The sequence below is a fragment of the Physeter macrocephalus genome, chromosome 11, assembly GCF_002837175.3.
Source record: "Physeter macrocephalus isolate SW-GA chromosome 11, ASM283717v5, whole genome shotgun sequence".
NCBI classification, from domain to species: domain Eukaryota; kingdom Metazoa; phylum Chordata; class Mammalia; order Artiodactyla; family Physeteridae; genus Physeter; species Physeter macrocephalus.
Window position 1 is genome coordinate 120,037,069 of NC_041224.1, and position 26,358 is coordinate 120,063,426.

The 26,358-nt window shown below is 37.9% G+C and overlaps 1 protein-coding gene across 4 annotated transcripts in view; it reads right to left on the bottom strand.

Moving 5' to 3' along the window:
• The window catches only part of SLC25A21 (solute carrier family 25 member 21), a 510,053-nt gene that overhangs the window by 206,990 nt on the left and 276,705 nt on the right, over positions 1-26,358 (bottom strand). For all 4 annotated transcript variants that reach the window (XM_024118460.2, XM_028495733.2, XM_028495735.2 and 1 more), the window contains exon 2: positions 8,008-8,056. In XM_024118460.2, coding sequence (XP_023974228.1) covers positions 8,008-8,056 — 49 coding nt within the window. The remainder of the gene's footprint in view (positions 1-8,007; positions 8,057-26,358) is intronic.

The following is a 26,358-nucleotide window of genomic DNA, read 5'->3' on the forward strand; positions in this document are numbered from 1 at the left end:
CGCTCCACGGAATGTGGGATCTTCCCGGACCGGGGCACGAACCCGTGTCCCCTGCATCGGCAGGCGGGCTCTCAACCACTGCGCCACCAGGGAAGCTCGCAAATAGTATTTTAAAGCACACATTTATTCACTTAACACATATTCACTGCAGCCCTACAATAGGCCAAGGAGAGCATAGTTAATTGTCACCTCTACCCCTTCCAAATATATTATCCATCCTGTGTGCCATTTTTATTTGATTATGTTAATAAATAAAATCTTTAATGGTGACTACATGGAAAGAATGACATACTCAATCAATGCAGAGCTGCAGTGTGCCCACCACCCAGGACTTCCTTGCTTTGGCTCAGTAAGTACAGAAAGACATTTCAATTAACTAAAACAAATCCCAGAGAAACCCAGATATGGTCATGCAACTTCAAAAGCAAAAAGTTGAAGTTACACCAACGTTTTTTGGGATTCTGTAACCATTTTATACTATTATGAGTTGCCATTGATTGATTTAGCTAAATGACAAAGATGCAACAAAAATATAGTTTATAAAAATGTGGTTCTACTCCTTGCTTGCTTTACTTCAGTCACATTCTCTCCATGGTTAGAAACAAGCCATGACAGTGGTCTAGCCCTGGATTTCTATGCATGGTGAGAAATCAGGCATAACCATGGTCTAACCCTGAATGTGATCTCAATGTTTTATACCACGGACAAATCGTTAACATATGGAAATAACCCTCTCAGCTGCTCTGTAATTTTTTTAATCCTATAGACTCTACTGCCTTGACTTTATACTCCATCCTGAACTGTTTCCACTGTTCTCTTCCCATTATAAAAGGATTTTTTTCCTTTTCTTTTCTTTTTAAAGGATCTACTGGGGAAAAAAAAAAAAGTTTCGTTCCTTGTTTCCACCCTGCTGTTCTGTTGGCCCCAATGGCTGCTCAATGTTCCCTCTCCAACCTCTAAATTAAGTGTTCATTTTCAAGTTCACTGCTGTGCTCCCCTCCCCCTGTAAAGGGAGGCTGTGGATGCTCCCTAGCCCCAGATCCTCGCTCTCTGCTGGGCTCCCCACAAAGCAGCCTCTCACCATAGCCTGTCCTCAGATTTCTCTTTTTAATAAAGTTTGTGGTGGGCTTATGCCTCTAAATCATTTTTACCCATCAGAGCCATTTACGTTCCCTCTGTAACAACCAACGCTCACTCCTCTCCCATCGCCTGGCACTGACTTTTTGCCCCTTTAACCTCACTCAGTATGACAGAATGTGTTTTCTCTGGCTGTAGATAATATATTCCCATATCACTCTCACAAACCACAGAATGAGCTCCGCAGGGAAACCTCTGCCCTTCCACTTCCCATCACTGCTAACAAAGCGGTTTACAGAAAAAAACCCAATGAGAACCACAGGTTAATGAGATGTTTAACACACACACAAAAGGAATTCTTTACATGAAGACTTTTTACAGAACTGCCTATGGGGTATTCAGCCATGGTTCCCAAAGGCTGACCCAGTGACCAGTCAGGCTTAAGATTCACCCAGGAGGTTGTTACACGTAAATATCCATAGGCCCCACCCCCAGAGTTTCAGATTCAGCAGGTCTGGGGTTTGGGAGCCACTGAGAGAGAGTGTGTAAATCAATCTCAACAGCTTCAGTAAAAGCCCCATAAGCACTTATATAATGACACGTGGATGCCATATTTTCAAATCATGTGCGTCTTTAGAATTCACACAGTGATTAACATGTTTGGAGAGAAGTATGATAAGACTTCTCAGTGCAAGTTAAGTCCTAATGTGAGGAAGGATGAAAGCCAAGGTATGTATTGGCCTGTCCACTCACCAGCAGCCTATAACTGTGCATCTGTAAGGAGCTGTGAGGACACTCCTCACCCCCACCTCTCCCCGCCTTCCCCAGCATCCACCAAAAAGACGTGCCTCACAGCTCTTTGACGGGACAGGCTTTTAAAAGATCAGTCTTTACAGGATGGGTAATTTAGTTCATTTGCACCTGATTTATGCCCCATTCAAAAATGAAACAAAACAAAAATGACGAAAAATGACTCTGGGCCAAAGAGAATGAACACCTCAGTAATTCCATCTTCCTGGAGCACAAGGAGCCATTTCCCTTCCTGGGAATAAAAGTGTGAAGGGGATGTAAGCTAAAACCCCCTTGGACTGTGACTTTGATAAATCTGTGGGGTTTTGAATACCACTCTCTACACACCAGTACAGACCATCAAATGCATATGTAATAAAATTCCCTCCCACCTAGGACCTTGCTTATTTGCAACTGTCAATCCATTTTAAGCAAGAGTATTTTTCTTACTAAGGAACCACTGGACCACCTCTCTTTCCCCTTAAAGAAGTCCTTTCCCCATTGCACTCTAGGCTTGTGTTGTCTAAACCCATAACCACTAACCACATGTGGCTATTGAGCGTTTGAAATGTTACTATCAATATGTAGATGTGCTCTAAGTGTAAAATAGGCACCAGATTTCAAGGACTGAGTATGAAAAAAAAGAATGCAAAATATCTCAATAATTTTTATATTGATTAACATGTTGCTATGACAATGCTTTAGATAAATGAGCTCAAATAAGATATAGTCAAATGAGATATATTGTTAAAAGTAATTGTATAAAAAGTTTCTTTTTACTTTAAAAACTGTGGCTATTAGAAAACCTAAATTTATGTATCTAAATTTATGTTATGTGTCATGCTTTGTATTTCAATTAGCCAGTGCTGTCCTAGGTGAAGTCCAGCATTTTGCTTTTCATCTCAAAGCTTGTCACTCCCTCCGTACCTTCAATGCCGTGTGCAGGTTCATTCCACCCAACTTTCATCTTGACACGCCTACTGGAAACCCTCTCATCTCACTCTTCCCCAGTCCAGTCTCCAAAACTCCATCAAAAGTTTGAAATGTTTTTGCCCACCATCCTATCAAGTCATTTCTCCCTTTTTATTTCAACAGATTCTCACTTCCCATCTCTTTCATGAAATCTTAAGTTTTTCAATGAAGACAACACAGCTGCATATTACTCATTTTCTAGACATTCCAATTTGGCCATAGAGCTCATAGGGCTATTATTTCTGATTGTTTCCCAATACTCATTTATTCATTTGCCCAACAGCATTCACTGGGCACCTCCTGGAGGCCAGGCACTGTGCTTGCCACGGGAGTTACCTAAAAACGTCATCACACAGCCTTAAAATGATGTGTGGAATGATGTCAACAGGAACACATAGATGAAACTGATGTTCTCCTGCCCTCAGAGCCAGAAGGACTCTCTAGTTGCAAACACCCTTCTGAGGAAGGATTTAAATACAGTGCTCACATAACACAAGTCTTCCGGCTTGGAAAGTTGAAACCTTCTGACTCCGTATTAAACACTTCCCCTCTCTCACACTTTGTATTCTCCCTCATGTTTCCCTGACTACTTTATAAACGCCATTTGTCTTTGTAGTTCCCATTTCCTTTGCTGACACAGTATTAAACACCATGCTTTCATATAAATATATATATATATAGGTATGTATATGTGTGTGTATATAACTATATATATATATATAACTATATATATATGTATAGTCATTTATTTCCTACAATAATGTAGGTACCACATTATTCCTATCTGAAGATGAGAAAAACTGAGGCACAGGGAAGTTAAGTAACTTCCCTGTAACTGCTGTTACACGGATGATAAAGAAGCAGAATTTGAACCCAGGCAGCCTAACTCTAGAGCCAGGGTTCTTAAATACTAGGTAATCCTGTCTCAGAGAGAATACAAACAAACACCAAGGACCATGTAAGCTTGAAGCTGCTAAGGCCACCTGCTGCCAAGTGAGAGAAGCCATGCCAAAAATGAAGCCCATGTAGGGAAAGGAAAGCTGAAGGGAAAGGGGGAGAGACAGAGAGACAGGGAAAGAGATAGAGAGACAATATGAGAGATGTATGAGATATTACTGATTATTTAATATGAATCTCTGGAGGATATAAAGTGAGAAACTAAACTACCTTTGGTCTTCGTAGTTATACAAGTGAATAGTCTTTTGTCATTTGTAGGTATGGGTTTTTAACTGGGGGTCCAACCGTAACTGTACACAAAGTTCTTGGTATATAAACAGAACTATAAAACAGTGTATATGCATGTTTCTGGGGAGAATCTTAAAGGAGACCTTGATTCTACCTAACTACCATGTTTACGGCATCTTAGCCAAATCTCCTCTGCAAAATCAGGTGGGGACATTTAGAACAAGGCTGTTGTCATGTTGTTAGCCTATGCTCACATTAGGTCTATCCCTAGAGCCACACTTACATGGAGGAGAATAAGCTATTTCTTATCAGTTACAACTTCTAATCATCTTTTAAAATGCAAAGTGAGTTCCTGTTAAACATGCTGAATTGAAAATGCATGCTTGTAACCTAAGTGTCCATCAATGGATGATGAATAAATAGAGAAAATGTGATATATCATATATATACAGTAGAATGCTATTCAGACATGAAAAGAAGGAAATTTGCAACATGGATGGAATTTGAGGGCATTAGGCTAAGTGAAATAAATCAGGCAGAGATAGACAAATACCCGTATGATCTCACTTATATGTGGAATCTAAAAAAAAATCAAACTCATAGATGCTGAGTACAAATTGGTAGTTGCCAGGGGATGGGGATGGGGAAAATGGATGAAGATGGTCAAAAGGTACAAACTTCCAGTCAGAAAATAAGTAAGTCCTGGGGATGTAATGTATGGTTAATAATACTATACTGTATATTTGAAAGATGCTAAGAGAGTAGATCTTAAAAGTTTTCATCACAAGAAAAAGAAAATTGTGGCTATGTGCTGCGATGGATGTTAACGAGACTTATTGTGGTGATCATTTTGCAATATATACAAACATTGCATCATTATGTTGTATACCTGAAACTAATATAATGTTATATGTCAATTATGTCTCAATTTAAAAAAAAGAAAATGCAAGTTTATGTCAGCTCTTTCTCCAAATCCCACTAAAATAACAGTGTGTCAGTTCTGTTTGTTTGTCTTCAGACTATTTCTCACTCTTCCCTTGTCCTGCCCTGTTCTGTTATGCAGAGGGACAGCCCTCTGCCAGGCTGGGCCTCCCAGTCTTCCTTGGGTTCAGCATATAGGAGCACTGATCGGAGACTAAAGGGTAGAGAGAAGAGAGAAACCAGAGGATTTCCCCTCTCCCTGTCTGCCTCAGGCAGGAAATCTGGCAGTGGCTGAGACCAGCTACCACTCGACAGATCTACTGCGGCTCTAGCTTTCACCAGGTAGTCCTGGTGCCAGGGCTTAGGTAACACCACCACCTCCCCTCTCCCTCGAGCCGAGTGTAACAGAATCGGTAATTTAAAGAGTGCAAAAAAAATGATAAAAGAAAAATTCCTGTGAAGAAAGAATCTGGAAGTACACTTTTAGAATCTATTTTCTTTCCTTCCGCAGAGAAAAGGATTAGGCACAAATAGAACCCCAAACGACTACACTTATTGATTTTGCCATACTCCAGCACATAATATGTTGTGGGAAATAAGCCATTTCCATGCTCAGATTAATTCATTGTCCCATTCTTCAAGGAAAATATCCAAGGAGAGGCTAAAACAGCCCACAGAAAACTGAAGCAAGTGAGGTTTGGCCTGGTGTACCCCATGCCCCACTTTGACAATGCCTGCTACAATTTAGAATCCAATGCCCTTGGATGTCATTAAGGAAAGTAACCTGCTAAAATCACTAATGCCACATAGTTTCATGAATTATCCTTCATGGTTTACAGTTTGTCTTATTTAGAAACATGGTCATCTCCGGTACTATAATAGTGAAGATTTTGGCAATAATTTAGTCTGTCCTGTCCACTCCCTACCACCTGTGTGTTAGTGCCCAGTGATAAATGCTACCAATCTTGCATATTCTACTTCTGATTCAGCCAACTGCAAAAGTTTGGGGCTTTCAGTTTATTCTATGATTGTGAGTCTTTATTCCATACAGTTTTTATTGTTATGCACGTCAAATACCATCCACCATCCAGTTCCCTTCTCCTTCAGGGTCCCTGGAAGGATTGTACTTTTCCCTCTCCCTTGAAGTTAGGTAAGGGTGTGTGACTAATTCTAATCAATGAATGCCCTTTTCATAAAAATATCTATATAACAAAGAAGACATAAAGCCCAAATAACCTGGCACATCCATTTCAAGAAATATCCGATTCATATCCAGTACCATGAAATGATATCGTTTTTGAAATTCATTGTGATGAGATACCTATTAACTCATCAGATTGTGAGCTCTCTGAGGGCAGAGCTAACCTAGAACCCACACGCACTAGGTGCTCTATACATGTTGCTAAGTGAATGAATGAAGGATTCATGGAATGAATGAGTAACCATAATGTCAATATTGTCTTGTTTAAATCATTCTTATTTCTCCTTGCTCATTTGAACACTGCACTAATTTAGGAAATTACCATTAAATGAAAAAGACAATTTATTCCTCAGAGAGATTAACAATAATCTGGCTTTTCAAAGAAGGTTAATATGGAAACTAAGAAGGAAAGGCCAGTGAGTTTTGCTTTCTGTTTCTGAACTCTATATAAAAGATGCTCCAGGAAGTACACCCACCTTACATTTGAATATAATTTTGGATTTCCTTCTTTCTCTGTTTGGGTTTGGAGACTTGAGGCTGCTACGGACTGAATGTCTGCGGCCCCCCCAATTCGTATATTGAAGCCCTAACCCCCAATATGATGGCCTTTGGTGGTGGTGGGGTGATTAGGTTTAGATGAGGTCATGAGGGTAGAGCCCCACGATGGGATTAGTGTTCTTTATAAGAAGAAAGAGAGACATAAGAGCTTCCTCTCTCCATCACCACATGAGGATACAGCAAGAAGGTGACTGTCTACAAGTCAGGAAGAGGGCTCTCAACAAGAACCGAATTGACTGGCACCTTGATCTTGGACTTCCCAGCCTCCAGAACTGTAATAAATGTCTGTTGCTTAAGCCACCCAGTCTAATAAATTTTGTTATAGCTTCCCAAGCTGACTAAGAAGCCAAATTCTCATCTTCTCTATCTCTATCAGAAATGTAATATTATTTGCATGTCACAGACACCTTCCCTTGCTTTCAGCAACCAGCCTAACTAAGATTCTGTTGCCTCTGTAGGTAAATTAAGCAACATGTCCCTTCAACGACCAGCCTGACTCATCAAGTATTTCCTAATTGTGGCAGTAAGGGTTTGTTTGACCATCACTGTTGCATGGCACTTTTTGCTGTTAAGCTCCAACCTAGGTATGGTGTTGTTGGGTTTTACACAATGCAAATAAATGGAAACTTTCACTATACTTTCAGAGCTTTTAATATGAAAAAATAGAGTTCAGTAATTTAGCCATGGATTTAACTTTTAAAAAACTGCTCTAGATCATATTAAAACCCACAAGATTTTTTTTTGTCTTGGTAAACAGATTTAATACATTGTCCTGATTTTAAGGCATTTAAGAGCAAAGGCATTTTCCAGGAAATATGGCACTTTGTATTGGCAAACAGTTGTAGGAATAAATTCTTTAAGCACCATTTAAGAAGTTTACTTGAAATTTTGGAGTTTCACATCAAAATGCTCACTATTAAATAGCAATCTGTTATATGCTATATAACATATATGGTATATGCAATGCCAAATGAAAGTCTGCTGTCATAATTCACTAGATAGAGTTTAGTTTTTACATCATTTTGATAAATTTCCCTCGCTTACCAGTTTAGTCACAAATTATACCTTATGGTTGTCATGTGAAGGCAGTAAAATATTATATACTTTCAGATGACCTCTATCCAGAAATGCTTTTCACTGCTTACATTTTATCTGTCAAATAGTATTTTCTTTAAGAAGTAAATATAAATGCCATTATTGGGAGAAGCTACCAGCCTAGGACAAGTTCTAGCTTTTAGTGTTCTGACAGATCTTAATTTGGGTATCAGCCAAAGTCAATAAAACTTGTTCATGCAGAACCTTACCTGGTTTTCACCACATCGAGAGGGTGCATCAGGCAAATTTCTACAAGACCTGAAAGATGATAAAGAAAAGTCCAATAAACACTTATGTAAACACTGGTTCTTATTTCCTTGACCCTATTGGTTTCTCAAGTATGAATCTTCAAATTAAAAACTCGGGACTTTGGACATGACAGGTAATAGAGGTGAATAGCAAAAGACTAATCAATAACATGATTTTATTTCTATGGGAGCAAGATACATGAGTGATTACTTCTTTATAAGTGCTCTTGCACAAATGGAGATTTTAAACAGAGGAGTGATATTAACTTCTATTAATATGTTCTCCCAACAATCTAATCATCTGTCCATTAACCCTCCCACTGCTCCCAATCACATTTATTAACATGTAAACACGTGAGCAGTGATGCTCCAACCCTCTCCCCTTTGGTAGATGCACCATCTCTCTCATCACAGCATGGATGTACTGGTGTCACAAGCACCTCTAAGTCTGAAAGAGTCAATGCCCAACTAGAAGAAGAGCACAAATACTATCATCCAAGGAGAACAGTTTCTTTTCAGTGTTCAGTTCCCTGAGCTTTTCCTTCTCTTTGGAATGTTGTCCTCCTGTGAGGATACACACATATACACTTCTTCTGAGAATCCTACTTACCTTCAGATCTCAATTTGGGCAACTATTTTCCCAGAAATCCTGGGGCAGACACTGTTAGTTGTCCCTTAGTATTCATCCCCTTTTCTTCCTGGTTGCTCAGAATAAATACTACATTTCCCAGCCTTCATGCTGCTAGGTCACATGTGACCAAGTTCTGGCCAATGGGAGGTAAGTGCAAGTGGTTTGAGCAATTTTTAGGAAGTCTTTTAAAGTTAAGGAGGCTGCTCGTCTCTTTCCCTCTCCTACTTCCTTCTGGTGGAACGTGGACCTAGGGCAGGGGAAGCCATTTTGCACAATGAAGTGATTTGGGGCATGGAGGTCACACGCAGCACAGCAACAAGATAGAAGTAGTCCCTGACATCATGGAGTTCTGGTCTACCTCCAGACATTCATGTTGAAGAAAATGTTCATTTCCTTTAAACTACTGCTATTTGGGTTTTCTGCCACTTGTACCTGAACCTAATTCTGATACAGGTACCCTTTGATGTGCTCCCACAGTACCCTGGACTTGTGTTATTACATGGCACTGTAACTGTTTTCTTGTCTAAAAGCTCCACAAGGACAGAGATTCCACCTGCCTTATTCACCTTTATATCCCCATCACTTTGCACAATAGTTGGCAGTCAGCTCAATAAAAATTTGTTGAATAAATAAATTAATGCTGATTAGGGTTACTGCACATGCCACTATGTCAGCTAATTCTCTAGATGAACTGAACTGGCAGCAATTTATTCTACATTTATTTCATTAGTTTGAACATAACCCAAATAAGCAAGCAAGGACAGAGAAATGCTGGTAAATATGATATGAAATAAAGCACAGGAAGTACTTGAATGCAGAACTGCAATATTGTTGATCACATATCCAGATGTTCAGCAGCTATGTAAATGTGAGAAAGTGACCAATGATCCTACACCTAATAGACTGACAAATGATTCTTGAGAGGGGTGTGCATGCAGGGTATTGTGCTCAGTGCTGGGACATAGCCTGATGCAGGATCAAGGGCGCCTGAAAGAATGAAGAATTTCAAAAGTGGGCACAGAAGCAACACACTGAGAACAACCTTACATGTAAAGGGAAAACAATGAACAGAGAACAGCAATATGCATAAAACTAAGTTTTAGGCCCAGTGATTTAGTGTTGCTATTTACAGTGTGAAATGTTGCTATTTATGTTCTGTACCAATTCTAGTCTTGCATAACAGTTTACTTTTATTGTCAAATTGTCAACTGTCTTCAAGGAACTATGCCATGGTTCTCATAAAATGAATGACAGAAAATACAAATATTTACAATTTTTAAGTAAAGTTTTAATTCAGCTGTGGCCTGGGTGTGCTTTATATTTGAGATTATTCATCCTAGGACACAAGGCTGATTTCTGTAAGGTAAAGACCTTGCAAAAAATTTTTAAACATATATACATATATATACATATATGTTTAAACATATATATAAATATATATATATATATATATATATATATATATATAGAGAGAGAGAGAGAGAGAGAGATATATATATATATATATATATATATATATATATAGAGAGAGAGAGAGAGAGAGAGAGAGAGAGAGAGAGAGAGAGAGAGAGTGGGGTGGGGGGAGAATATATATATTTCACCAGGAAGCATTTTCTACAATTTTCACCTACTTTGCCAAATAACCACTGGTGGAGGACTCAAGGGTATCCTTAAAGCTGGGAATAGAAAGTCACATTAAAGGCATCACACTTCACAGAATGGATGGTGGATGGGATGGTTGTTTTTTTATTTTAGAGATTTAGAATGCTTACATCGTAAAGCAGAAGACCCTTTATTTTCAAACTATCCCTTTACAACCTAAGCCACAGAAAAGAGACAATGGAAGGTACAGGACCACATTGATGGACTGACCATGGGACACACCACCCCTGCTAACTCCTAACAGAATCCTCAAGTATAGAAACCTAGAATGCTATTGTCATTCCTATGCCTTCCTTCCTGGTCCACCTCTGCCTTCAACCATGAACAGCACTGTTCATTTACTCTGACTTCTTATCACTGAGTCAGTCAATTCACATTTCCTTTCTCTACAATTCCAAGACGTATACCAGTTATATTACATTTTACATTACCAATAATATATTACAATTCCATTACATATTTCAAGAATAGCATTTATCACACCATACTGTGGCCAGTAATATACAGAAATATATAACTGTCTCTCCACACCACTCCCCCCATCCCCATACTGGCCATTGCAATATTCATCTCCAGACACTGTAGTCTTCGTGAATGGCATCTCCTGAACTTGTGAAAATATGTAGTCAAATACAAACCATGAGTTCTTAGAGAAGAGGGAGTATTTAACTTTATCAGCCCACTGAGTAAATAATGCTAAATACATGAAATTCACTCAGGAAGGTCTCTATCTACACTCACTCCTTTGGTGATCTCATTCCAACCCATGGTTTTAATTACCATCTATATGCTAACAACTTGCCAATTTACATTTCCAGTCCAGACTTCTCTTTCAAAGTCTAGACAAATATCTGATTGCCTATTTGACATCTCTGCTTGGATATCTAACAGTCATCTCAAAATTCACATGTTTAAAACGGGACCCCTGAGTGTCTTCACTAACACCCCTACTCAAAAAACAAAACAAAACAAAATAAAACAAGAAACAAAACAAAACAAAAGCCAACCTGTTCAACCTTAGAGTCACCCTGGACTCCTCTTTCTCTCAAAATCCTCTTCCAATCTGTTGGTTCTACTTCAAAATATAACCAGACTTCTACCATCTCTCACTTCCTTTACTGCCTGTGCCCTCGCCCCCTTTCTGGCTAAGTCATGGTCACCGTTTCTCAGCTGATTAACTGCAGCACCTCATTAACACGTCTCCCTTCATCCACCTTTGACTCCTTCCATCTATTCTCACCCAACAGCTCAAGTGATCCTTTTTAAGATGTAAGTCATTTCATGTCATTCCTCTGGTCAGCAATGACTCCCCATCTTGCTCAGAGAAAAGCCATACTTAATCCGGGCCTGCATTACTTCTCTCACCAACTAACTCTCTTACTATTCTCCCCCTCACTGATTCTTCTCTGGCCACAGTGGCCTCTGCTGTCTCCCAAACATGCCAGGACTATCTCAGCTTTTGGCCTTAGTGCTAGCCATTTCCTCTGCCTGGAATGCCCCTCCCCCAGATTCTACTTGGCCAACTTCCTTCACATGGTCAACGAGTAATCTGACCAGTCTAACACAGAGGTCTGTTCCTCCCCACCCCAGCACCAAAAAAAATCCTCATGCTGTTCTGCTTTTTCCTTTTTCCATGGTACTTATCAACTTCTAACATACTACATTATTTACTTCGTTTTTATGTTTATTGTTTCCTGTCTCTCCCAGTAGAATATAAGCTTCACCAGGGCAGAGATCTTTGTCTGTATTGTCCACTGATATGCACTAAGTGCCCAGAATATTCCCAACACCTAATAGTTGCTCAATAAATATTTGTTGAAAAAAGAAATGGAATGATATAAAATAATAAACCTGACACAATAATGGGATTCCTTTACAGTGGTATGTAGAAATGAAGTTTAAAGAATTTAGTGTACACAGAGAGAATTCACCCAGTCATTCAAGGAATCCATGATAATGTCTAATACAGGGAGTAAGTCTACTGAAATGTTATGAGTCCATTTGTAGAACGAATGGATTATTCCAAAGATAATTTTGTTAAGTAACATTTTACCAATCAGAGAACATCTCAATATCTCCGTGAAGACACAAAGGAATAGCAGTGCAGACAGAGAATTGAGGCATTCAAGCATCCCCAAGATATCAGTTACAAGTAAGACCTATGTTTTCCTTTTATCAAACCAAAAATTTTTGCATTGTACTATAGCCCCTTCCTTGGCATTTTCAAATTAAACCTAAGACTTCTCATTTGTTTTCTGAAATTCATACTATCCTATTACCTTAACTGATTTCGTGTGACATGTTTAACTCTTTAAAACTATAACTCTTTAAAATATAAAAGAATCTTTTTATTTTTTAAAGAGAACCAAAGAGGGAATAAATGGTTTCAAACTGTGTAAATCTGAAATTCAAAAATAGAACAGCTACAGACAGAACTGATATTTTTTCATCTACTCTACTAGTCAAGCAAATCATTACAACATCCTATTTGATAGCCTGCCCAGAAAATGTGGTAGCCCTACTGAATTACGAGCAATGTGAGACTCATAAAGGGAAATCAAATATATTATACTTTCCCCTAATAATAGGTAAAGTGCACTACCTTTGCGGCACAGTAAATTAATATTATGCACACTGAATTGGCTTAATAGGCAATGTGATTTGGCAGGCTTGAAAGATGTTGTGAAATGTTATGCTTTTGGGCAAGCCACAGCCTTCCTTGAAAATTCTGAAGCAAATATTTTCATGGACGTTTACTGTTAGCATGTATTTTTCTAAAGAAACTAACCCTAAGCAATGGCCGCTAGCATGAACCTAAAGGGAGTGCAGTAATTTTCCTGGTGCATACTTCTTGCTCTCATAGAGTTTATCATCTCATTGATATAAGAATTTAGGAAAATACATTTCAGTTATAAACATATGCATACATTATGGTCTAGAAATCATGGTAGATAGAGCATGTACAAGGGAGGAAGAAAAGTTTAGGCAGAGTTTAAAAATAAGTGAGTTTTAAAAATCACACTTTGAATGCAGAGACAGAAAGTTTGAAAATTATTAAACCAATGAAAATCTCACTTGTAAGCAAAGTTTGTATATATTTTTTAAACTCAATTTCAGCTCAGTGTAATACACACACACACACACACACACACACACATATTTTTTTTTTGGTCATGCCTTGTGGCATGGAGGATCTTAGCTCCCCGACCAGGGATGGAACCTGTGCCCCCTGCATTGGGAGCACAGAATCTTAACCACTGGACTGCCAGGTAAGTCCCAATGTAATGTACCTTAAAATTGTTGTTTGCTATTTTAATTCAATGGAAGTTATCCTTTTATTTTCCTTTTTTGTTATTAAACTTTATATTAGACCCCAAATAAGCTCCAAGTGCACTTAGGTAAGTGGTCCAATTTTCAGATATGTTGGTCTTTTATGGAAAGTTAACTGCTATATATGGGCCTTAACACAATCAGTAATGCAATGAGAAACATCAGGGGAAAAATAAGCTGTGGATTAGGTTGGCTGACGGTAAAATACCTTTAGAAATGTATAAAATGCTTTAAAGAGAAGGAAATGTGAAGAGAGAGAAAGACATCACTTGTTTTACAGATTATATGTGTGTATAATATATTTACATTCACAAAAAGTTTGCATTGCATTTCATTTATCTAGAGTGAAAAAAATGTTCAAGCTGACCAGCATTTCAGCACTGGAAGTTTATCAAAATGCAGAAGGGCAGCTGAAGAAGGGATTAGGAATCTATGGTATGTCTGCCAAGTACCAGGACATCTCTTTCCAACTCAACAGAAGACTAGCCCAATTCTGGGGACTCCTCTATCAACGAGAAAGAAAAAGATATTTGCTCTGCCTCAGGATTTCTTTTTTTTTTTTTTAATTGAAATATATTTGACATATAACATTATGTAAACTTAAGATGTCAACATGATTTAATACATTTATGTATTGTAATATGATCGCCACTATAGCAATAATTAGCACTTCTATCACATCACATAATTATCTTTTCTTTTTAGTGGTTGGAATAAATTCCAGTCTCTTCAAAAGTTTGATAACTTTTTACAAGATTGGTCTTCCTTTCTTCTTTTATTGAATTGCCTGGAAAGAAGGATCCCTCTATTTGTCACAACACTCAGGAACAGAACTCAGTCCCTCCCTGCGCAGTCCCTCCCCAGTCCTGCGCAAAAGCTGGCTCTCACAGGCCAGGCACTATGCTTATCTTCCCAACGATGCATTCAGTGGCATCACGTTTGTAGCTTGAAATTGGCCACGCTGGGAGTATTTAGACTAAGGAAAACGGCAAAGGCTACAAATCAGAGATTTTGTTTGTTTGTTTTCCAGAGAGCCAAATTAAACATTTACCAGCACAACGCTGCCCAAATCTAACCACAAATTCTGTTGCCTATCCTATTAGGTTCAAATAATTTTAAAAGTATAGTACATGGAGAGTTTTAAATTTCCAGTAGTTCTTTAACTCTGCTTGTTGCAAATTTCCAAAGGTGCCATAAATTAATCTTTAGCTTATATTCTCTGTTCACGACAATTTAACAATAAGAATTATGATCCTACCCCAGAATTTTAAAGAAATTCTTAGGAACTGATACCCAAGAAAACCAACCAACTCACCAAACTACCAATCACACCTATGATTTGCTATGCTGTTGTGCAGATGCTTCTATTCTCTAGACCACATAGAGATTTGGTAATGAGTGCAACAGTCTTCCGGTTCTCAGGAAAACAGCTTCTTGCCCCTGCCCTCCTCCAAGAGCGTAAGCGCCTTAAAGAGAGGAGAGGAAATGTGGCTACAAAGCCAGCTTCGCCTTAGTCACCAGACGGCAGTCCAGAAACAGGAAGAAGGCCTTGGGCAAATAACACAGCATCTTGCTAAATGAAGAATTCAGGTTTTTAGGTCACAAGTAGCCAGTTCTTCCTTAGAAAATAAAGTCGCTAGTACCAATTACCATCAAAGAAAAAGAAGGATGGAATTGTAATGTTTTTCTCCCTATTCTAAATAGTACTACTTCTTGCAATCATATTGTTCATCTTGAAAGAGTTAAAAATTTAGAACTTTAAAAATATTTGCCACCATTGCCTTAATTAATATATAGCCAAGTTTTCTGCACTTAATCACACTGCTTTACTACTTGCTTTTAGGTGATAGCTCTTAATTTTTTATTTGCCATGACCTAGAGCCATAGTTACGCAAATTCTTATTTTTGAACTGTTATTCCACACCAGCCTCCGTACCATGCTCCCAGGAAATCCAGCTTACTAAGTCAAGTATTCTAGGTAAATCCCAATACACCATATGCTTTATCAAGGTCTGGCTTATGAGGAAAAAAAAGAAGAAAGCCTATTCATTTTCAGCCGTACAGTTTAATCACAAAGAATTACTACTAAGTATGGATTAAGCTAATCTTTATTTCCACATGAAAAACTTGCAAAAATGAAACTGCACTTCAAGTAAAATAAGTACCAGCTGAAAAACAATATTTGGATACTAAAGTGTGAGACATTACATAAACACAACGGCAGGTAGATTTCATAACACAAATATTTAGCTGTAATAGCACTGAATATATTACTACTCACAGAAACATTATCTAAATAATAATCAATGTTTGATTTCAGTTAATATTCTTAAATTACTAACTCACTAGAAACAATATTTGCCTCCATGGCTTCCATCCCAACGAGCACCGTGGTACGTGTCTTTGCTACTGTATAACATTAAATGTACCTAATCTCAGTTTTCTAGGTGTTGGATAAGTACATTTCCAGAAGGGTTTTCATTCACCAAATTTTTTTGAGTGCCTACTGTGTACCTAGTTATTTCAGCATATTTCTAGATGTTGGTTCTCTTCTGCTTGCTTCCATTTTCCATTTTCTCAGAAAGCAAGGTCATCAATTCAGAGTGATGATGAGGAAGAGGATGTTAGAGAGAGCAGAGAGAAGGTATGAAACAGTTGTCAGTAGGAGTGAGGGAGGCGATGGATCAGGGAAACGTAGTATGATTAGTAGGTAGCACTGAGAGTCCACTTGAGGCCAGCAGTCATGAATATAGCGTCATTTTCTGTAGCCACATTCAGCTGTGTGAGTGCAGGCAGAGTAGACAGGAAAATATTTAACCAGGATGAGGTTTTGCCAAATGAATATGAGGAAGTGACAGAGGGCAACGAAAAGAATGTGTGCCAGAAAGTGATTATAATGGTTGACTACGGAAGCTAGGAAGGAGGGAAGTGAGGACAAATGGGGATGAGGACATGGTGGTAAGAGCAGAGGCTTGCTGGTCCTGTTGGAGACAAGATACTAGAGGAGAGAGCTGGAAAGCTAAGAGGTGGAGGTAACATTGAGATGACTACTAAGTTCTATTTTTATTAATACATAGTAACTAAAGCTTTTTTTTTTTCTCTCTTTATCTCCAGTATCTAGCACAAGGTATGGTACATCATCTATATACTGAATGAAAGTGTTGAATGAACAAAATGCTGATTCTATTATTGAGTAATACCAGGTATGTGAAGAACAAACACACTGATGGACATTCACCATTCCCTGAACTAGATTCAGCAGATATTCTCTTTGTTTTGTTTTGATCTTCAAGGTTTCTTTGAGTTTATGGTTTGACAAATATTTAACTAAGATCCTATAATGACCAGAATGTGTACACCTTAAGCAGTTAATATACTTAATAGCCAATGTACATCATATAGAAATGTAGAAAATTTGAAACATCGACTAAAATAATTATACAAATAAACACAGGCCTCTAAAGATGGGTCAAGAACCCAAACAAAACTCCTTTAAGAGATTTTGAATCTACAGTATTAAGTCCTCAAAAGTAAAAGGACACATTCATATTTATATTTTGAAGCAAGGTTAGATAGTAATAAATGAAACATTGTAAATGAATTAATCATCTTTTCTAGGGAAGGCAGCCCTAACTTTTTGTCAAGCAACTTAAAACACATCCTCACTAGAAGAATCTCTTGATGGATGAATTTTAAAACTATGACAGTCTACCCTGGAAATCTACAGGGTGCCTATAAAGTCTGAAAATATAGACAAATAAAATTTCTTCATGTGCTATTTTGATGCTCCAAGGATCAATGTCTTCATTTTTTTCCTATGCACTAAAGTAATATAGGGGACATGTGAAACAATGGCAGAAACTAAAAGGGTACTATAATTCTGGGAACAACACCAGAGCTCCACCAAAATCCATTTTCTCTTTCTGCCATGATCCATGATATCTCAGAAGCATGGCATTTCCTAGCATCTCTTGTGTGTGACCATGTGACTAAGTTCTCACCCACGGAATGTGAGTGGCATAGAGCTTAAGACCACGAGTATGCCTCTTTACTACCCACTTTCCCCTTCCCACTAACTGGAACTTCAGCGTGGTAGTAACTCAAGTTATGCCTTACAGATGACAAAACAGTGCCCTAGGGGATGGTGGAGCAACAATTGGAAGGGACCCATGTCCCAGAGTGACCATGAGGAACAGAGATTTCGTGATGAACTGAACTATTACCATCAGAACAGCCACGTGGTGGCTTCCCTGGTGTCGCAGTGGTTAAGAATTCGCCTGCCAATGCAGGGGACACAGGTTCGAGCCCTAGTCCAGGAAGATCCCACACGCCACGGAGCAACAAAGCCCGTGCGCCACAACTACTGAGCCTGCGCTCTAGAGCCCGCGAACCACAACTACTGAAGCCCGCACGCCTACAGTCTGTGCTCCACAACAAGAGAAGCCACCGCAATGAGAAGCCCGCGCACTGCAACCAAGACCCAATGAAGCCAAAAATAAATAAATTTATATAAAAAATTTTTTTTAAAAAGTACTGTCACATGAAAGAAAAATGAACTTTCTTTCAAGCCACTGTATGGTTGGGTCTCTTTGATACAGCAGTAACAAATGCCAAATCAATTAGCACCATCACACAGTTGCTAGCTGTATTATGAATTCATAAATGGCACCTTTTCTGTACTAAATTCAACTTACGACCATGGAGGAGTGAGGATTCCCCTGTCTCCCAAGAAGAAGAAGAGTGACATTATGAAGTGTGCTGAGACCAGGGCTGTGAAATTACAGTGGATTCACTCAAGCTGCACCTACGGCTTTCTCTTGCCTTGGAATGGGTTTTGGAGCACTAGTAATTGAAACTGAATTTAAGAACGTGAGATTTAAAGTTGATATGAAAGATATGGCTCAAGTTGGACCATAATACAATTACTAAAATGAGCAAAGAGTCTAAAATGTCATTGTCTAAAAAATGAAACAATACTGTTTTTTCCATTGCAGAGTTTAATTTATTCAGTATTTGTTTCACACAGCTTGAAAGATATTCCTACAAGGAGCTGTTTGTGTTTTAAAATGGTGTTTTCCACAATGAACACATATTCCACGTTTTCTGTTTTACCTTACCAATGAAAAGCTGGAGGAGTTGGTGTGAGAGAAACAATGCTTTCTTATTCATGCAGGTAGTAAATTCCCACAAAAATCATTTGTCAGGGCTCTTTTGGTTGTTTAAGTCAAAATTCAACACAAATCAGCTTAAACACAAAAAGGGAATTTGTTGGCTCATAATTGAAATGATGGAATTGGCAGCGATGCTTGGCTCCAAGACCTTCTCTCCCCTTCCCTCATCTGCTTGTCTCTGCTTGTCTTTATTCACTCCTGCTACAGAGGTTTCCTAACACAGAGAGGTAAACTGCCTCTGAGAACCCCTGATTCCCATCCTGTCATCTTTCAGGTGCAAGAGGCAAGAAGGACTCTTCTCTGAGGGCTCCAACAGAAAAATCCTGGGAGGGCTTTGATAGATCTCACTTTGGTCACATGTGAATCCTTGGGCCAATCACTGTGGGAAGGAGGTTGTGGACATCTGATTGGTGGGGATTTGGTCACATGTGTACCCCTGGATGGAAGGCTATAGAAAATAAAATTTCAGAGTTTTAAAATCTCTTTGTAACATCTTTTTCTTTGTACTTTGGAAAATAAGACTGGGTTTGGAATACTTAAACAACACTCTAGCTGCTTCCTTATCTAAATAATTAAGATTTCATCCTAATTAACTGACCTCTTTTCCACACTGCTAACCATCCAATGACAATGGTACTGGGATTAATTAATTGCACTTCATTTCAAAAAACACTTTTCTACTAGGAGCTCTAGTTTATGGTTTGGTTATTCTATATTCCTGTGAGATGAGCAAACTTGGAAAGAAAATGAAATGTCTCAGGTTTTAAATATACATATATTGCATAAGATGTTATGTTCACTTATGGATAAGGCCCGGCTCACCTAAACTTGTCATGTATAAAGTATTTATTGTATCAGGAAAGGTGTGCAGAAACAGGGAAGACATAATCGCTGCTTGAAAGGTGGCAATCCCTGCTTGCAATGGCTTCCATAATAACTCTGGAAGCCACTGCAATAGGGTATCATGGTTATTAAAACTGTACACTGCTTCCTGGAGGGGCAACAGAGGTAACTTTGGCTGCATGTTACAAGCCACAATTCAGTTTGGCATAGCATCTTGCACGAAAGTGTATCCCAAACCACTTTACAGAAGTGAAATTTCCATTCTCAAGCCAATATATGCTATACATTACAGAGCAGCTGTGTGCAAACATTGCCTCATGGAAAAAAAGAAAAAACCTAAGGCATTAGGTCATGAGATAGAAATCCAAAGAAAAACTTAGGAGGCATGGACCACTGGGGCAGGAAGGAGGGAGAAGAGGAAAGGATGATGAGGAAGGAAACAGGTTAATTTGCAAGTTTTAGAAATGGATCTGTAATAAGCTAAAGACGCATCACACAATTTTTTCCCCAGAAAAAGTTGAGAGTGAGACAATATTTTATATGATCCAAACGAGTAGTAGAGAAGTTAAATAAACATAAAAAGTAAGAAGTGAGGGCTGACAAACTTTCAAAGTAGTGGTATAATTATACAAGATTAGTAATCTCAACTAATATGGGATAAAGGAAATACAATGATGTATTTTGAGCTAACTTGAATTATGGTAAACTATTATCTATAAAGGTTAGGAGATGAGATGTACTGTGAAAACTAATTTCATAAGCATAAGCATCATACATAATTGTGCATTTAAAAATAAATAGTTTTATAAAATATTACTAATACAATAATACTAAGACAAACCAAATAGAACACATACTTTTAGAATCTCACCTGGTTTTAAGAAACCATAAAATATCCATTTTTATTTTATTTTTGAGTCCTAGAGTACCAGTTAATGGGGAATTGTATTTAACAACTGACAACAGTTTGCTTTACTTAAACTGGATTCCCAATATAAAATCTTGTTTTTAAACCTAAATAACTTTTTAAGTGGAAATTACTCCCAAGAATATAGAGCGACAAAAAAATTTGACTCTTTATTTACATTTCCCATCATATAAATAACAGTAAAATATTTTTTAAAATTCATATTCTCCATTTTAGATGTTCACTTGAAGCTTAAGTTTCTATTTTGAGTATTATCCACATAGCAAATTAATCTTCTATACACTGTGTGCATAACAAATATTATTCTAGTTCCATAAACTCCAAGATTATCCATTTATCAAGGGGTTTATAGAACTCATTAAAAGTTATGCACTTCTTTTAAGCGGATATACTCTTGGGTACTGAAGTTTTCCACATAAAAATATGATTAATTCTGTATCTTGTGTAAGTTATTCATGTTTGGCATCTGCTCATTTTAATTTGGCAAGTATCCCATTTTACATGACTCATATAACACTATACATGAAAAGTGAAGAAATTAAATCCATAATGTATTATTTCCCCAAATGTTTAGAAATACTGGATACTCAGTTGGGTTGTAAATGAATTTGGTATCACTGGTCTTTAAGGGACACTGAAGATTACACAGATTATCACTGATTTTGTCAGCTTAACAAGGGTTTAGCAATGCCGGATATATATACATGAAAATTCCCACCAGACTGGGTACAATTAAAGTTTTCCTTTACCTTCTTAAATGCACAGTATTTTTTTTAAACCCATGCCATCTGAAAAAAAAAAAAAACAATCACTGTGTCTTAAGAGGAAAAACAACTTTTCAGGAATTTTTGTACTATCATATATCTTAAGAATGACGACAGAATAAAGGATCCTCCCCTGTACCTTCCTCTCCCTCATATGCTCACTCTACAACGAAAAACAGTATAGCAGAGTGGTTATTGGTGTCAGATCAAGTCAGGATGATAATCTTGGCTTAGCAGTTTCCTCTCTGTGTGATGGAGGTAAAAACTGTACTGACTTGAGCACTCAGCACAATGCCTGGCATATTAAAAGCATGGGATAAATAGTGGCTACTTTTACTGTTGCTACTACTATTTGTAACTCTAAGACTTCTTAGACAACCCTAAGAAGCTTTCCAGGGACTACAGTGATGAGGGTTCCAGCTGCACTGCTGATGTCATCCTCCCCAGTCCCAGCCTCATCTCAGAGTCCAGACATTCCAGTGGTAGTGGCACTGGTGGGACAGCAAATGATTCTTCAGCCTGGGAAGGCTCTACTCTGGTGGCTGCTGTCTCAACTATACCCTTCTCTAAGGAGGGAAGAATCAGGTAGTAGAAAAAGACAGACACACACACACAAACACACACACACACAGGGCTCTGAAAACCTCAGTTTGAGTTCTGTATGAAGTTTCACAGATCACTTATTCCAAGGTTCTTAGCCTGTAGTTGGACTTTGGAACGAGGAAGGTGTCCACGAACTCCCAGAAATTATACGTTAAATTTTGATTTTAATGTCCAATTTTATGGCAAGAGTAGTCTGTGACTTTCAACAATTTCTCCACAGATTCTGCATCCTTAAACTGATCAAGAACCGCTCATTGAGCTTCAATTTCCTCCTCTGTAAAACAGGAATAAAAATAATAGTCCTACTGGTCCCACATAGTTGTCCTGAGGACTCCTTTAAATAGAATATGAAAGCACACTGTAAGTCATCACCGTACAAGTGTTTGTTATTCCTAACTTTGCTGTCAGTATTTCTTTTATCAGTTTCTATGAACATTTCCGATTACTCAGTGTCACCCACAAGGACCTCAAAATCTTCCATCCACTTTTTGCAAGGATGTCATAGCTTGCCCAAGCAGTAAGCATTGAAAAGAAGATTGAGGCACTACCTCCAGAAAATAGTCTATAGATGTGTTTTGTTCAGTTCACATAGCGTTTTTTTTTTAAATGAATTGGTTGTCAACATTTAGCAATCAGAAGTTTTCATATTAAAGAAAATCAGATTTCCAGGTTATTTGAAAACTGAAATATCTGGCAGCCCTGAGTCATCTTCCTGCAGCCAGCGCTGAGTACAGGGACATGTGCCACCACCCCTCTCACCCCCCACAGTTGAATCTAGTTCTCCTGTTCCTCTCCTTTGACTAACTAGACACATAAGGGTCCCTGTCCTATAGATGTCAATTCTAAATCTTACCTGAGTATAATCATTCTGCTTTGAAAATATATAAGGTGCCACCTCCCCCTTTTTTGTTCTTAGAAAGTTCTTTCAAACTGCAAATATAGAATAGTCAGCATAGACATTCAGGCAATTGAGGACAAAGTGTCTATATTTTCCATATACATTGCTTTTTCTATTAGTGAATTCTTGTCCTTTGAAAGAACGTCCTCTAACAGGAATATTGAAGGGCAAGACCCATGATGTGATTAAAAGATCCAAAAAAGAGGCATGTGATGCAATTGAGGAAAAGCCATTTTAGCCAAGGGGAAGTTCTGACCATGACTCATAATTTGACCATGCACAAGTCAATAGGTACAGAGAAATAGGTAGATTGCTGACATATCATTTGGGAGAACTCGAAGTGAATCAGCAACTCAAAGGGCCTCCTAGTTTTATCCTCAGCAAAAATGTTACTTTCAAGGATAAGAAAATTTTGAAATATAGGATGGTGTTTCTTTCTCTTAAATTTCATAGGTTACAAGAGATTGCATCAGACTGACTTTTCTCTGGAACTTATGAGGAGGAAGAGCCACTATAAAAACTGAACATGCACAGTGAAAAATGAAGGGTTAGGAATTACCCGATCTTCCTTTTCAAATCAAATGTTCTCTCACATTATTAAGGGTCCCCAAATAATGATGCTATGGGTTATAATAAAGAAGAAAAAAATGACAACAGGAAACCCACTTAGATATGGTTAGAATGGACTCCTTTCCAAAACAGTTCTTAAGCTCTAGTTCAAGATTATTTGCTCTAAGAAACACTCTATGTTTTAAAAATTGGTGATATTGGCATTGGAATTTTAATTCAAATGAAGATTATATCAGTTAGCTTGACTTGTGAAAGATTTCAAGATTTATACAGTCATTACCAAAGTAAAATTTATGTTGGATCATGTACTACATAGTAGATGCTTCAGCAAAAGCGATATGGTGTAAAAGAGGCCATCCATTCCAGCAGTATAGATCACAGGAAGTTTTTTTAAACCTAATAGCAGGGGCCATTTGGGTTAGAGCAAGGTTGCACTGTAAATCTGCCATTCTTAGAGGGTCAACTTTCTCAATGCATATTGAACCAATATTCCTGCTATGAAACTGTGTAAGCTAGATTCTGTGCCACTGTAGTAAAATGCTCTTCAATAAACTTGTTTTCACAAGAAGTTTGCCCACTCATGCGTCCCAAAGCTGTTGTAATCTTCATTGTTGAGGCTGATCTAACAGCGGGAACATTATTCTATTTCTTGACATGTTTAAAATTCTCTAATGAATAAAGCTAACAGCTTATGGCGGCTTCAACTGTCACTTGATTACCCCAGAGGGATTTTCTTTTCTTTTTCTTTTTCTTCCTTTTTTTTTTTTGTCTTTAAAATGGCCTCCTAGTTTGTTTTTAACTACCTTGTGCACAGAGGTCTGAAGGGGAAAGCAGATCAAAGATCAGCTTACAACATAAAAAGCAGCTGTAGTTAATTAAGGGCAAATGAAGGACATCTGACCAGATTCTTTATGAGCCGCCTTGTCACACATTCAACAGTCTATAATCTCTGTGACCTTGTCCCTTGGTCCTGAACTGTCGCCAAACCTGAGAAATGGATACGTCTCAAATTATATACAAATGGAGAAAAGGGAGGAATGTTCAGGGTGTGGCTTCAGAAAGAGGAAGTGCTGTGGAAGAAGAATGCAAATGACAGTGAAGTTAACTGGAATATGTAGAAGTCACCTGGAGTTTCCATTGGAAAGCAGTGAGTCTTTTACCACATTAAAAATACAATGGTTTGTTATAAAGAGGTAGTGGTAGATAATCAGATTATAAAAGGTAACATTTGAGAGGTGATAGTTAATCTGCTATGATTTGAAAGAAAATGAACTAAGAATACTCTTATGTAGTATTTATATTTTAAAAAAATTTACAATTGTTCTGATTTTTTAAATGTTATTAAATCTAAATCTCTCAAGTGAAACAATAACTTCTTATAATTTTAAAAGCAACGCAAAGTCATTCTAAATACTTGAAAAATCCCAGAGACATGGAAGAAAGAAAATAAAATTCTCCCAAAACACAGCCTCTGGGAGAATTTCGTTAAGGTTTATATTTAAATCAAGAGAAAAAATTTGAGTACTACTAACAAAAAACCCCAGTGAAGTTGCACAGTATCTATGTTTGTAGATGGCCAAGATGGCTACAAAGCATGGATGATGGAGCAAAAAGTCTGGTTTTTGGCAAGTCATTAACCTCTATCAACACCAGAAAAATGGCTGTCAGGGTCTGCACTGATCTCTTAAAAGTACATCTCCAGCATAGATAAAAGAAAAGCCACTGTATAATCCCCAAAGTGATTGGATAGCTCTTAGGTCTGCCTGTTAGCTTACTTGTTATAGGCCCAGAATGGCGAGCTCCATACCCTGACTTCCACTTTCTCTTGACTGAAGATTAAAGATCATAGGGAAAAAGTCTACTTCACAGGACTTTCGAAAGAAATAGGAGATCGTATCTCTGAGAATGCTTTGGAAACTGCAAAGTATTAATTAATTAATTAACTATTATTAGCAGTAATTGAGGTGCTGTGGAAGACACTAAAAATGAATAAGAACTGACCTTCAAGGAGTTTTTATCATGCACTTACAGGTACAATATATAAACAAATAAAATATTAATTAAAATTTGAAAATAGGTTCAAATTACAATGCAAGCAGTGTGCCAGATAACAATCAAATGAACTGTAAAAATTTGAGAAGGGATGATAAAGTATAGGTTTTTATTTGTTCCTAAACACACGTATCAGAACTAACCAACAAAAATGAGTGTTACCCTTTTTGAAGTCATCACTTTCGCCATCCACAAGCATACTAAAAAGGTATATTGAGAGCAGGCAAGAATAGGTTCAAATTACAATGCAAGCAGTGTGCCAGATAACAATCAAATGAACTGTAAAAATTTGAGAAGGGATGATAAAGTATAGGTTTTTATTTGTTCCTAAACACACGTATCAGAACTAACCAACAAAAATGAGTGTTACCCTTTTTGAAGTCATCACTTTCGCCATCCACAAGCATACTAAAAAGGTATATTGCTGGGGCTTCCCTGGTGGCGCAGTGGCTAAGAATCCGCCTGCCAATGCAGGGGACCCGAGTTCGAGCCCTGGTCCAGGAAGATCTCACATGCCGTGGAGCAACTAAGCCTGTGTGCTGCAACTACTGAGCCTGCACCCTAGAGCCTGTGCTCTGCAACAAGAGAAGCCACCGCAATGAGAAGCCTGTACACTGCAACGATGAGTAGCCCCTGCTTGCCGCAACTAGAGAAAGCCCTCGTGCAGCAATGAAGACCCAATGCAGCCAAAAATAAAATAAATTAAATAAATAAATTTATAAAGAAAAAAAAGGTATTTCCATTTTTGAAACATTTTTTAAATTTATGGGATTCCCTGAGCCTATGGTATATAGTTTTTAAAAACCTAAAGTGATAATTTTGAAGATAGATTCAGTTTCTGGAAAGAACCAAGCATCAGA